The sequence below is a fragment of the Branchiostoma floridae genome, chromosome 2 (genome assembly GCF_000003815.2).
Source record: "Branchiostoma floridae strain S238N-H82 chromosome 2, Bfl_VNyyK, whole genome shotgun sequence".
In the NCBI taxonomy this organism is placed as follows: domain Eukaryota; kingdom Metazoa; phylum Chordata; class Leptocardii; order Amphioxiformes; family Branchiostomatidae; genus Branchiostoma; species Branchiostoma floridae.
The window spans coordinates 30,427,838-30,442,350 of NC_049980.1; the positions used below are offsets into that span (position 1 = coordinate 30,427,838).

Here is a 14,513-nt window from a genome sequence, read left to right on the forward strand (position 1 = left end):
AGTCTTTAACCCTTTTGGTTGGTTTTATATCAAATGGATTATGATGCGCGATCAATGCAAAAGCATCAATCAAAGGCGCAAAACGTAAAAGAATCGTTTTTGTATATGAAATATTTCCTTTGTAGTCATTCTCCTACTGACAGAGGGACTACAGTCGTGTCGAAACTCCCTGTGGTCAACAGGCAGTTAGGTAATGCCGTTGGGGACCGGGCGTAGGAGGATGCTTGAAATTTATACCGTACACACGACTAAACATGAAATGGAAGTATTTGTTGCATGTACTGTTAGTGCAGTCTGAAAGGTGGCGCTATTTCTTTAGTTACTGGTGGTACACTCCGCCCAAAGTTCGCATACTTCGCAGCCTGACTTCTACTTCCAGCGCATTTGCGACTTTTCTATGTAGTATGGAGAAGTCAACTCTATACTATTCTTACTGTATTCGGGTTTTGGCGTGACACATAAGGGGCTCCTCTGAATTCAGAGTTTAGCGTTGTGGTGGCCTCCTATGCAGACCCTCTTGTGTAAATCTCGGCATGTGGTTGTTTTTCCGAGTTAACTGTAGCTGTTTATCTCCATCGCTAATAAGTTGTGTCTTTTTGTACGACACTAGTATGGCTTCGGCCGCGAACTATATTGAAACGCAACGACAGCCTCCTCCACACGGCTAACCTACAATAAGATACCAAAGAAAATGAAAGAATTCACTGTGTTCCATAAAAACGTATGGAGTAAAGATATCGATCTTTGGTTATTAACGTTAATAAGGAAAGTCTACCTCGTGATCGTTTTTATTAAGACGCGTGAAAGACAATTGTCGCTTTCCAACAAGTTGCAACAATTTTCTGACCTAAGCTCGAGTTGTGGTTATGTGCATGTATATTCATTTTTGTACGACAACACTGTTCATATTAGTGCGTGCGTGCGCAATGTAATATAGTTGCGGTCACTGGATATGGCTTTGAAATATGAAATGGCGCTAACCGTCCTGAACATCAAAAGTTCTTTGAAAAGGCACATGAAGTCATCTTATGTGGGAGCAGAAATTTACGTTACACACATATACAATTGGTTGCGGTATATATGCATGTACAGTACAAAATAATTGCGGTCACTGGATATGGCTTTGAAATATGAAAGCACGGCATCCGCCCTGAACATCAAAACTGCTTTAAAAATGCACACGTCATCTTATGTGGGAGCATAAATTTAAGTTACGCACATAATACATGTATACAAAAGTGGCATAAATTGCGGTTTTAAAAAAGAGTGTTTCTTTAAGATGAAGTATTTCATAAAGTGTATGCTTTTGTGCTTGTGTTTGAAAATGCTGTGTAAATACTTATAAATTAGATAAAAAAAGAAGGCAAAGTTTCTGCTAAAACAACATTCTATTGTATCTATAGCAATCATACATATTTATCTTCAAATATCTTTAAATCTAGGGATTTGTTTTGGTTGATTTTTGTAAAGCGCAACATCGCTTTTCCTACTGGGTTCATACCTCGCTCATAAACCCCTGCGGCTGCATATTTCTCAATATAAATATGATCAGACGATTATGAAAGAAAATTAATTCCACAAATATGTTTTACTACATTCAAACTTTCCACGCGTTTTATTTACCGGCGCTTCAAATGGCATGACCCGGCGGATGACGTCAGCTTGTAAAATTTAATTATATTCCCTCCCGGTGCCACTTGCGCGCTGGGCGTTCAAAATATTGACGTCCGATTTAAGTATCGTCAAAATTCGGACTTTTGCGCGCAAAACGTCGAGTTTGCAAACTTCCTTTGCATCCACCGACAAGTGGGTAAGTTTATGCACGCACTCCTATCGATTTAAACCAACAAATAGCGGGCTTATTTACAAAAATTACAGATAATAGTCGACGTCGCCGGGGGCGGGCGCCATATTGAAGAAAGGTCTTGGCTGTTTAAATTTAATCCTGTTTTTTTCGGACGGCGGAGCTTACGGGCGCTCGACAAGGCGAAATTTGGGCAGGAATGGCCACATGCAGCATTTCCCTGCAGTGTTTGTCGTGTTTTGGCCACCAAAAAGCCGATTTTGTGCCGAAAATCGCACCGTACGCTGCGTATTCCGGGCCAAAATTGCACAGGGGGAATTCAATTACTGTTAATAGCTTTAGCCGCTTACGTCTGCTTAATATTAAATAGGCGATACCATCTGGGCGATCGATGGGGGTGGACAAGTCTCGTTGCCAATAAATTTAGCTTCGTGTGCGGTTGTCACAGCTTTGCTAGGAATAGCTGTGTAGCAGTAATAATGTCAACCGTATTGTTAACATGTACAACAAACTAAAAGCATGTTTCATTGTCTCATATTGGCCAAATTCAGTCAACATTGCGGCAGAAAATGTGGGAAATGTATGTGGACCAAAATCAATAGAAATACTGCATTACAATCAATAGGATCGGAATATGATGCACATAATTCTCGGGGGTGACTAATGGATGATTAGAAAAGAGCGAAAATTTGTCTCTATTACTGTCTGCATGAGTTACACGTGTACGGCAGTTTGTGACAGCTCATGAATAAGATAAAGGCTACAGATGGGGATTTCTGTGCATCTGGCTTTACCCTACAAAACATTTTTTTTTACATAAGCAGCTTAAGATTATGGAAATATTATGTCTGTTGTATGTTTTGTGATCTCATTTCATTTTTGTAGTCTTGAGCAACAATTGTCTTATAAAATGTATTACTTATGAAAGAGTAATTCTGCCTGTTGTTTAGAGCACTAAAAATTAGGCATATTAAATCATTTTTTTCCTGAAATTTAAAACAAATGGAATAAAATGATATAGAAAGCTGCGTAACACCCAGCTCTGCACATCAGACATTACTTAGAATGAAAGATTTCAGCTGGACCATATATATGAAGTTTAATGTAAACATGGCACATCTTAAGGTTAAAAAAGGTTGTACAGTTCTGGCAAAAACTATAATTGTTAATTTCCATGGCATAAGACACTTTGAGGACACTGGAGTTTTCCAGAGATAATTTTCAGCTCACTGTAATAGTCTTGGAGTTTCCTTTTTTTTTAAAGCCCTGAAATATTTTCCTTTCCAGTTAGAGCGTAAACATGGCCGCTACCGGAACAGAACCGCGGTTCACCCTGGAGCAGCTGGACCTGCTGATGCGGCTGCGATCCATCCTCCAGAGACTCCAGCAGACCGGCCTATCACAGGACAGCATCTTCCAGGCGCTGGGCACCATGCAGCGCATCGAGACCGTCAACACGGGCATGTACGGCATGTCGCCTCAGGTCTGTAAAAAACTCAAAAAAAGCCAGTGGAAATGGCCCCTGCAGCAATATGAAAATGTGTTATAGTACTGTAAATGCAGAAACTTTCGCGGTGGTTTGATGTTCACAGTTTTTGCGGTGGCCACTTTACAGTGAATTAAGAACCACTGCAAACATTTTTCCAATATAGCAGTTCAGGGCTCGAAATACTGGGTGCAGCTAATTTTTTAAGCTGGGGGCACCAGTGCACCTAATCCCAAAAATGAATTTCGAGCCCTGGCAGTTAGAGCCTACAGTGCATGGTGCTGCTGCGAACTTAAAATGACCATAAAAAGTCTTTTTCCCGCTACCACGAAATTAAATCCCCACAAACTTAAATGCATTTACAGTATACATATGCCTAGGTGATTGAGTAAAGGTAGACTTTAACATTTTAAATGGTAAGAAAGTGATAGTATAAATATTCTACAACGTTTGTTTTTGTATGTTTGGTAATCTAGAGAATAGATACATTTGTGTAGATTATTACAGTAACTGTGTAAATAGCTTACAATGATCTGTATTCTATGGATTACTTGTGAATAAAACGTGAAAAAAATGTCTCCGCAGGTCAACCACGTGACGATCCAGCCGCAGCTCACGGCAGCGAACCCGCCACAGTTCATCCAGGCAGCTCCGAACAGCCTCTTCCCTGCAACATCCATCGTAACGGTCCCCCAGGGGGTGGTGGTGGCTAACGGAACGGCGCCGCCTCCTCCACCTGCTGCTGTGGTGAAGGTGGATTCAGGGGGAGGGGCGGCGGCTACTGGAATGCTGCAGGCCAAGGATATCCTGAACACTGACACCTCAGCTGAGCCAATCACAGAGGAGGCCCTGGAGAAACAGGTGGAGGAATTGCTCAGGTAGGGCATCTTCTTTTGGGGTCTATTTCATTCACTGCACGTACATTCTAAGCAATTTTTGTTTGTTTGGTTTAAAGCCTTTTTATACAAACTGAAAGTTATAACTTATATCATAAAAGTAGTGGCTAGTCCCAATGGAAGACACCAAGATGGCCTAACATCCTGTCAAAGGACTGCAACCCTTTCCAGTTGAGTAACATGATTCGAACTCGCAACATTTTGATCCTGAGAGGGGCAGTGACCACGGAAGATGCATGGACTTCATTTGTTTAGGACAAAGGCTGGCCTAAATTGGCATCAGGCTAACCATGTTGCAACAAATTGTACTAAATGGGTTCTTAAACCAAAAATAGAGGAAATTCTATACTGCTCATTTCTTAATATGATTCTTCTCTCGAAATGGCTACAATTATGTTCATGTTCAGATGCCAATGTGATTATACATATGTCATCATTATTATATTACTACTACATTATTTTCCAGCAAAAACATCATGGATGTGAAAGAGGAAATCAACAAGTTTCTCCACGTCAAGGGCATTCCCCAAGGTCGGCTGGCGCAGGCCACAGGCATCAGCAGCAGCTACGTGTCGCTGTTCCTCAAGCAGGGGCTGGACATGACAGCCATGAAGAAACGGGCCATCTACACCTGGTTCTTAAGGCAGAAGCACAGGAAACCAGGTAAGGAGACATGATCTACAGCTGGTTCTTAAGGCAGAAGCACAGGAAACCAGGTAAGGAGACATCTACACCTGGTTCTTAAGGCAGAAGCACAGGAAACCAGGTAAGGAGACATCTACACCTGGTTCTTAAGGCAGAAGCACAGGAAACCAGGTAAGGAGACATCTACACCTGGTTCTTAAGGCAGAAGCACAGGAAACCAGGTAAGGAGACATCTACACCTGGTTCTTAAGGCAGAAGCACAGGAAACCAGGTAAGGAGCCATGATCTACACCTGGTTCTTAAGGCAGAAGCACAGGAAACCAGCACCAGGGACAGGGCAAGTGAGAAGTCGGTAGGAGGATAATCATTGTGAATGTAAGTTCAGTACCAGGGACAGGACCAGTGTGAAGTCAGTAGGAGGATAATCATTGTAAATGTGTGTTCAGCACCAGGGACAGGACCAGTATGAAATCAGTAGGAGGATAATCAGTGTGAATGTAAGTTCAGCACCAGGGACAGGGCAAGTGAGAAGTCGGTAGGAGGATAATCATTGTGAATGTAAGTTCAGTACCAGGGACAGGACCAGTGTGAAGTCAGTAGGAGGATAATCAGTGTGAATGTAAGTTCAGCACCAGGGACAGGACCAGTGTGAAGTCAGTAGGAGGATAATCAGTGTGAATGTAAGTTCAGTACCAGGACAAGTGTGAAGTCAGTAGTGTGAATATAAGGTGCCATCTATACCTGACAGAAGCACAGGAAACCAGGTAAGGAGCCATCTACACCTAGTTCTTAAGGCAGAAGCACGGGAAAGGTAGAAACATGTTGTTCTCCTTGGGTTAAGTTTGTGTTTAACTTACTACTGTAAATGCAGAAATATTCGCGGTGGATTAATATTCGCGGTTTTCGCGGCGGCCGCTTCACCGCGAAATTAAATCCACCGCGAATATTTCGTCTGCTGGCGCCGCCTAAGGTGCCCCTTTTCCGCTCCATGTACAAAATGTACATACTACTACTGTCTTTGTCACTGTATAATGAAATGTTTGACATACTTACTACGGTGAAGTCTTGACTGAAGACACACATGTAATTTTTTCATACGACCAACTGTATTACAGTACTGTACAGTATGTTCACCATGATACAAAGGTCGTACTACTGTATACTATTACGTATTGAGAGGGTAGATACGATTAGATCAGTAACAGTGGCTCACGCAAGAACAAGTCAAAAGCATGGAAACTGTTTTATCCGTCTGTATAGGACCCTTACCGGGTAACCAGCAAGTGTTTTCCGACTGGCGGTTTGTAGAGGCGCCGGGTTTTACACAACAGTTCGTGACTACAGTGCAGTGCTGAAAATGCATTGAATTTCGCGGGATGGCGCTACCGCGAAATTAAATCCACCGCGAAATGTCCATTTTGCCGCTACCGCGAAATTAAATGCATTTACGTAAGTCTCTGTGTACACGTGTATGAAATGCACTTCAGCTTAATCACAGCACTTGGTCCCCTCAGGCCCCCTTCCGAACGCCGGCGGCTGGAAGTGGCAGAAGAAGCGTTCCCTTGACGATCCAGACTACGACCCCGCCCACAGCCCCGGCAACCAGCGCCGCGGCTCCAAGTTCCACTGGCCTCCATCGGCCGTCATGATCGTGGAGAAGTACTTCCAGCAGAACCCGTACCCCACCGAGGGCGAGAGGGATGAGATCGCAAACGCCTGTAACAGTGTGCTACAGAAGCCAGGTAAGAGGAAAACTTTAAGGTGAAAGTCACAGATCTTAAAACAGTTTAGCCAACTGTTGTAAGAGCTTATTATAACTCTTTGACAGATAATGACAGAAAAGACATTCACTCATATTCCAAGACCGCAACCCTTTCCAGTAGCACACATGTAAACAGCTAGGATACTAAATCGCCACCTCTTGATCCAGGGGCAGGCTGGGTTTCTGAACTAATACGATGCACCTAGGATGATTTAAGCAATGTGCACACAGGAATCACTATCAGCAGGTGATTGACACAGTTCACCTTTATCCAACTGTTGTTTTTAGAAACTGTACTTAGATATCGATGGATGTGGTTTGAAATTGCAATATTTTTATAATATTGCAGTTTCCAAATGCACAGTCCATTCACTTGATATCCCTACATGTCTTTTTTTTTAAACATATGATATAGTTTCCCCATGAATGAAGGTGAGCTTAAGGGTTAATCATCCGACCTGCCAACCCTCGTGCATGTTTAACAATGTTTTATCCTCTGCCCAGGTGAAGACTTACCCTCCTACAAGCTGGTGAGTCCAGTCCGAGTCCAGACATGGTTCATCAACAGGAGGAGAGAGGCCAAGATTAAACAACAACAGGGTGAGTCGTCCTGTACTGAACATCCACTTTGTACAGTTATACAGTATATAACACTAGTTCACCTTTATCTGCGGGGTGACCTATATTTGTTGTTTTTAAAACAGGGTAGTTAGGGAAATCAAATTGACTGACGGTGCAATATTTTGAAAATTACTAAATGATATTTTGAAAATATTGCAATTTGAAACCACAGGTTGACTTGACATTTTTTTTTTCCACCTTTTATTTACAAGTCATAAATTTAAAGTACAGAACATTCAAAGATAATCACCTAATCGCTATAGAACATACGACTAAATATACAGAACTAAAGTCGATCATTCTAGAATATTTAAACTAGCATTACCTTACCATTTTACACACTAGTCTACCTTTACTCAGTCATCTAGACATATGCAATACTATTATACTATAACACATTTACATATTGTTGCAGGGGCCATTCCCACTGGCTTTTTTTGGCTAGGGGTTGCTCCCTAGGACTTTTTTAACAGGGGTGTTTTATCCCCCCTGGATTTTTTGTGCTAGGGTTTCTTCCCTAGGACTTCTGTGCAGGGGTGTCATCCCTGGGTTTCTGTGCAGGGTTTTCCTTCCCTGGTTTCAATTTTACACATCACAAATTTACATGAATATTACTCAAACATTCCATTTGCATTAAAAAAAAAATCGGAAGATTTAAAAGGAATCACAAATATAAACACATCAAGTATACCACTATCTTAGCACTAACAAACTCACACAAACATTGCAATGTTTACAAATACAACATTTGGCTTACAAAAAAACCTTAACATTAGAACAATAAACACAACAAGCAAACGTCAAAAGCTGAAAACATAAAAAAAACATACACAAACATGATCATCACATCAGTATTAAAGACAAAAATAGTACACAAATAAGTAGGATACAAAACAGTCTTACAGCAAGCATACAATTCCAAAAAACAAACATTACAATTTACAAAAAAGATGGATAAGCAGGTTGACTTGACATACCATTTTTTTAAACAACGGATAAAGGTTACCCCATGGATAAAGGTGAAATAGCGCTATATAGTATGTGCATGAATACATTGTATAGTATATGTCTGTAAGCAAATATAGTCATACGAAAGCCTGTCCTACAGGGCATGTCAAGCTCAAATGCCAATTGCCAAAAAATGAGGGCCACTGGTCTGAAAACACCTTAAGGCCCTCTAGAGGGGCTTTCATGCGGTTTCTACTTGCAACTTTCAGGATGGCAGCTGCTACTATGTTATGTTAAGCTAAACAGGCTGGCTTTGTGTAAACCCCTTAATGTAGAATGCACGGATTACATTCTGCATTAAATTGGAGTGGTCAGACCACAAATTGCATGGAATGGCTGATTGCACTTAATGCAAAAAGCATGCAGGCCCCCTTTCTAATCATCATTTTTACCATGCAGAACAATACGCAGCTGATAACGGCACCCGCCAGTCCCCGCGGTTGGAAGGAAAGGCGATGAGTTTTCAGGAGGAGAGTGACATGGACAGCGAGTCAGCAGAGTCTCCGTCCACAGGAGCAGCTCTCAACACCGGAGAACAGAACCAGCTCACTGGCAACAGACAGAATACTGAGGTAAGGTTTCAAGTGATTAGTTAAGATAACCATTTGTGTGGCGTGATCAGCAGCACTTTGGGCTCAGGCCCTAGAGGTCCCAAGTTCGAAACCTGCAGTGTCACTGATCTTGTGCCCTTGGGAAATGCACTTTACATGACTTTCCTCACTTCACTCAGGTGAAAAATGAATACCTAGCTTCGGTTAGGGCCATCACTCAGATAGGACGTTAAATGTCCCGTGTTTGAGGAGAGCCACACCTCAAGCATGTATGTTAAAGAACCCACCACATTTATCAAAAAGTCAGCCCTGGCCCTGGTACAATTTTTTCTAAAATCTGGTAATTTTTTTCTTATGGTCTGTCACTGCTGATTTGCTTGGTTCCTACTCTTAGATGTTCAATACCCAATTTCCTCCTCCCTCTCTCGTCTCCAGGACATGGACCCCGCCCGGCTGGAGGCAGAACTGGCAGCTGTCAACCGATCCATCATGGTGCTCGTCAATCAACATGAAGATGAAGAGACTGAGGAGAAAAAATTCAAATGGGAGGTCTCTTAACCATCTCTCCGGTAATTATCGTGCTAAATTTGTAGTGTGTAATTTTACACATCCCAAGGTCATAGAGGTCATGCAGCAAAAGTTTTAAGCAGCAAGAAGTTTAGTAACAAACTTAACAGTCTGAAGAAGTCTCCTGGAGAATTGTTGGATGAATTTGTTCCAAAACGTTTTCCCTTTTACCAGTATTAATAGTTTTCAAAGCAATGTCCCTTCTTGGACAGGGTTATTTATCATATTTATATGCCTGGACTCTCTGAAGTTAAGTGCAAAGTTACTGTCATGAATTTTTAACGCTCATGATTGAGGTCCGAGATCTTACAAACATGAAAGTTTCAAAACACAGTGAACATTAAGTCTATTGTCTAGGGTGTTACTACATCCCTATGTATATCTATCAATAGCAGATTGTGTTATAAATCTAATGCGTTTAATTAGAATAGAAGAGAGGATAAGGTCATTTTTGTACTATTTACAAGAACAGCTTAAGTACCAAGTGATGTAAGTACCCATGTTATGCTATAAAACGTGCCTAGGACAATATAATGATTCCTAATGTACTATAGCTATCTCATCAAAGTAGTATACTTCTCTACTAATTTTATAATGACCTTATGGGCTTTATTTTATACTTGCTTGTTGAATAGATATTGCTATCTAATGTATGTTTCTTCCATTGTTTAGAGTCTGCAAATAATCTAAGATTTTCTAGTCTCACTGATACCAAGGACTTATATAATGTCCTTGCTGATACACGATGAATTTTGGATGGAGTTAAGGTCTCATTGATGAGTTTCTTCTTCTCATAGACTTCTATGTATTAATTCGTGGTTTAAATGGGCGCGTTCATAATGAAGCTACGTGAAATTTCAGCAGATTTTTCATTCTATGTCGAGCACATTTACCCTATATCGTGGGAAAAAATTGCCAATGTAAACTATACGTAGGAACTTTTTTTATAGCAATTACAAACTACGATTAGTCAATCCCCACAAAAGGCACTTTTTCGCTGCTATTGTACAACCGCACCACTCAGAACCCACGACGGTGTACCTCCGACCTAGCGCGCGGCTGCAAAACTTTACCTGCTAATTTCTTCAGGTACAAATAAGCTTTCACCAATCTAACTTTTGAGATCATTTCCGCTGGCTAAAAGGGAATTTCTCACCGCTAAAAACATGCGTCCGTGCAGCCGTTCATTTTTGGCTCGGATCTATTTTAGGGTCCCCACTCGCGGAGTAATACATCAATGAGACCTTAAACGAAAGGGAAATTAATGTACATACAATGTTTGTTCCCTTTGTATGGTTTCGTAAGATTAAGTAAGAGATACAAGGACTCTTAAGAGATACAAGTTCTCATAAATGGCTGAAAAGGTAAAACTCTGTGTAGAGATAGTAAATTGATGTGAATGCCTGTTAGATCTTATACATGAAGGTACCACTGAATTACACTCAAAGTGGCTGCCACCTGCCAAACACATGTATTGTCATAGATACCATCATGCTGTGGAAATCAACACTGGAAATAGAATAGATAGCTTATTTATTTCTGCCGATATGGTCCTGGTTTGGAAATAGCTAGTTTTTGTGTGAATTTTTCACTTGCCAACAAAAGTATGTAACATTAGATGTTATGCCTGAGGCAACTAACCTATAGGATGTACTTTTGTATTGCCAAAATTGTCTAACAGTTTGGGCAATAAAGTCAGTGTAAACACGTACACATAATTATAAGAAGACAGCTTAGTACTTTGAAGATTCATCTATCAAGGGAAGGAGTGAAATTTCCTTGCAAATGTTGCCTTTCTACTAGTTTTTTTTCTTAATCTATTGTCCCAAAACAAAAAGCAGACGATGAAAAAGACAATCATTATGGAACTGGAGAAAATGGATCATTAGCTCTGACTTGACTGAAGAGAATTTAATGGCAGAGACCGACAACAATGGAGTTTCCAAGAGTGATGCAAGTTTCGAACTTAACTTGAATGTAGCTCAGCATCGTTTTGCCGCTTGAATCGCTGTAATGACGGATATACATTGTACATCAAACATTCAAAGCAATAGCGTTGACAACACCTTGGCCATGTTCGTACCATAAATTGCCAATGATGATAATATTTCCCGGCTACAGTTCTAGAAGTGACCGTCAAAGGCATACCCCGTCTAGCCTGGTATCCAGCCGTATCATAGTTCCCAAATACGTATTTGCGGAGAGGACAGAAGAGACTCGGGAGCTAATAGTAATACGGCTGGAGACCAGGCTATACCCCATCAGCTACGTACTTTTACTCACGCAACATGTTTTCGTTGATAAATTCTTACCTTATCCATAAAATAACATGCCCATCTGTGTACTTTTCACCTAAAATTTATAATAGCGAGAACGACACACGTAGAAAAGGTGAATGAAATATCAAGATCGCCAACGGCAATGAAACTATTCCAATGCGCACACAAGATCTATTTCACTTAATTCCAAATCCGACCCCGAACCTGTATCCGTTGTTTGTCCGCAGCTTTACCTGGTGCGGTCAGATGCGGCCTCCTTCGCTGGAGAGGTATGCACAGGTGTTAGCGTCTTGTTGGACACGCGGGGAGAGGGTTTACACAAGGGCCTAATATGTGTGCCCGTACACATCATACCAAGGTAGGGGAGGGGAGAGTACGTGTTCTTCTGACGCCCGGGGACACATGCACGGGCTTCTTGTCTTCATAATTCACCCAGCTCATGGTTTCCTGTCAATAACATTTAATCCGACAGGTGGTTTAAGCCCCTGTCACACATTAAGGGACCTTCCCACAACTTTGCTCCCGACTACTAGTCCCAACCAAGGTCAGGGCTGGGTAGTAGTCTCCAGACAGACGTGTCATCTGGATAAAAAGAAGAAGAAGAATTGGCCAAATAGGTACAAATAAGTTAGTATGGGATTTCAGTCAGTCTTTTGCAGTCTATCCCACGACCGGGACTGGTAGGCTTGAAGACTCGAGAAGCTTGGTCGCGAGGCCATTGTAGGCTATCTGGCATTAGCGAATGGTTTTTGTTTCCACAAAGCCAGAAAGCATTGCGACGTTTGTTACAATAGCTCTAGTGATTCTGCATAATTTAAGGGCGAAGAGTTCAACTGGATCGTTGTCATGAAGGGCCCTTACAGGTACCGTTGCCTGCAAACAAGATGACCTAAATACATGTCTCCTCTTGAAAATGTGATGGACTGGAGCGTAGTCAGTTCTTCCCATCACGGACTAAATGATGTTTTCCTACCAGTTTCGAAAAAAATAACATTTGGTTATCTCTGCACTTTAGCTTATAATCCTGTAGAATGTCATGGTGAAGAGTTCGTCTTGCAGAATTAAAGGACCCCTCTAGCTATTGCCGGGCACAAATAAGATCCGACCTAAATACATGTACTTATCTCCTCTTCAGCCCGTTAACACGCCCCCTCTCCACTAGAAGCCGTGACAACACTGAGGGTTGAAGAAGCGATGAAATGTTTGACAGGTCGCTCAACGAATTTTGCAGACAAAGAAACAATTTTCATACGTTTTCTATGTTTTCTTGTCTTTAAAGACATACATCTGCATTGGGTGTCCATTTCAAATACTGAAATCATGGGTCTTACAAATCGGACTCTTGTCGTTCAACGGTTGATCGGCGATCAACGTCTCCTGGAAAGGGGTTGTGGACAATATCTATCTCTGACAGTAATTGCCACCTCTAAGAAATCTTTGCTTCCATAGCAAGCAATCGGTGTGGCGCCCAGTGGCAATTCTGCAAAGTCTGTATCGATCTCTGGCATCTACGTACATAGCCGGTATGTCCTTCGTCTTCGGGTATGCGTGTAACACCAGCTTGGCAGGCCAGAAACGCAGCAGCAGCTGGTTATATCACACTGAACGGCCTGTCACAACTTTCCTTTGCACGTTTGGCTGCAAATGTTGTTTAAAGCTATCTGTTGAGGATGCCCCCACTGTATTCCGCTATTCAAAATCTAGCTCTGGCCTAATCTCCAAGCAGATCCAACGGTGCCATAAGATAGTATCAATGCTGGCCAAGGAGTATAGCCGGCCGGTGCCCGTCCGGCTCCCTTTGGCCGGCTATAATCCTTGGCCAGTTTTGATACTATCTTATGCCACCGTAGGATCTGCTTGGAGATAAGCTCTGTCCAACAAGTGACCCCTGGTCACCTCTCAGGCCCCTTGTCCGATGAATTACAATACTTGTGTCCACACATCCGGCCTGTATTACTCCTGTTGTTAGTATCAACACTGTGATTAATCCGAATCGCTGGCTGTGCAAATACTCCGGCCGTGCCGCGCGCACATTACAAGTGCTGTTTGACCTGGCCCATGCCACCGCTCCGGACACATGCCCATCTAGGTCCTCTCCTTGGAGGGGAAAGACCACTATTACTGGGAGGGAGGCGGTTGTGTAAGTTTGCCCAAGTCTCATGACAATTCGAGAAGACGGAAATCTATCGCAAAGACGGAAATGGCTTAGATCATACGAAGGCAAACATACTGTAATTGCACTACTAAGAGCATCTCCGCTGAACATGCTGTAAGGTTTTCATTGACCCCCGAAAGTATGTTTAACGAACGTTCCCCGGTCAACTACCTTCAGTTTTAGTGCGCTAATAGTGGACCCTTTGAACTGCGGACATTCCAGTGTATCGGAACCACCACACGATAGACGAAGAAAGCGCCTCAAACAGTTTGAATTTCTCCAACTTTTCGTCCGGAGTTGAACAGCAGGGTCACTTCAGGAACATTCCAGGATCTTGTGAGCTGTACCGACGTTTCAGGTATTGCCATTTCTTCCTCAGTTCTCTAATCCTTTGGCAAACGGTGGACAAATAGGATTGACAACCACTGCTGCGTGTTCTTACATGTGGTCAATCTTGTAAATGCAAATGTGGAGCTCAGAATAGGCACATGTACACAGATGCCTCAGTTCTTTTTCTTCTTAGCGAAAAGTAGCGTTTTCTTTTCACAATTAAAAGTTACTTAATCTGCTGGTAGAATGCCCCAAAATTCCAGCGTCAATCCTAATGATGTCGTTAGTATTCGTACCTTAATAGATTATCTATCGGTTGACTAGCCTGGGTACCATCCGGAAAGTACTAGTAGTTCGCTCACTATATACAGTCGCTTCTCGCTCTGGCATTTGTCATGCACTATATACA

At 42.1% G+C, this 14,513-nt stretch overlaps 2 protein-coding genes across 2 annotated transcripts in view; one reads left to right on the forward strand and one right to left on the reverse strand.

The window, feature by feature from the left end:
- The window catches only part of LOC118409729 (3-oxoacyl-[acyl-carrier-protein] reductase FabG-like), an 876,245-nt gene that overhangs the window by 796,980 nt on the left and 64,752 nt on the right, over positions 1–14,513 (reverse strand). The gene's annotated exons all lie outside the window — the stretch shown is intronic.
- LOC118409148 (homeobox-containing protein 1-like) lies at positions 1,641–9,331 on the forward strand. Its single transcript, XM_035810017.1, has 9 exons — positions 1,641–1,810; positions 3,092–3,287; positions 3,876–4,168; positions 4,653–4,849; positions 5,083–5,183; positions 6,330–6,573; positions 7,098–7,193; positions 8,622–8,794; positions 9,209–9,331. The coding sequence occupies exons 2-9, from the start codon at positions 3,105–3,107 to the stop codon at positions 9,329–9,331; spliced, it is 1,410 nt and encodes a 469-aa protein (XP_035665910.1). The 5' UTR covers positions 1,641–1,810; positions 3,092–3,104.

Bases quoted from the DNA above. Each gene is read 5' to 3' on its own strand.
- LOC118409148 (XM_035810017.1), top strand. From the start codon at position 3,105: ATGGCCGCTACCGGAACAGAACCGCGGTTCACCCTGGAGCAGCTGGAC. The intron at 4,169-4,652 runs GTAGGGCATCTT...ATTATTTTCCAG, and splicing joins CAGGTGGAGGAATTGCTCAG to CAAAAACATCATGGATGTGA. The intron at 4,850-5,082 runs GTAAGGAGACAT...CTGGTTCTTAAG, and splicing joins GCAGAAGCACAGGAAACCAG to GCAGAAGCACAGGAAACCAG.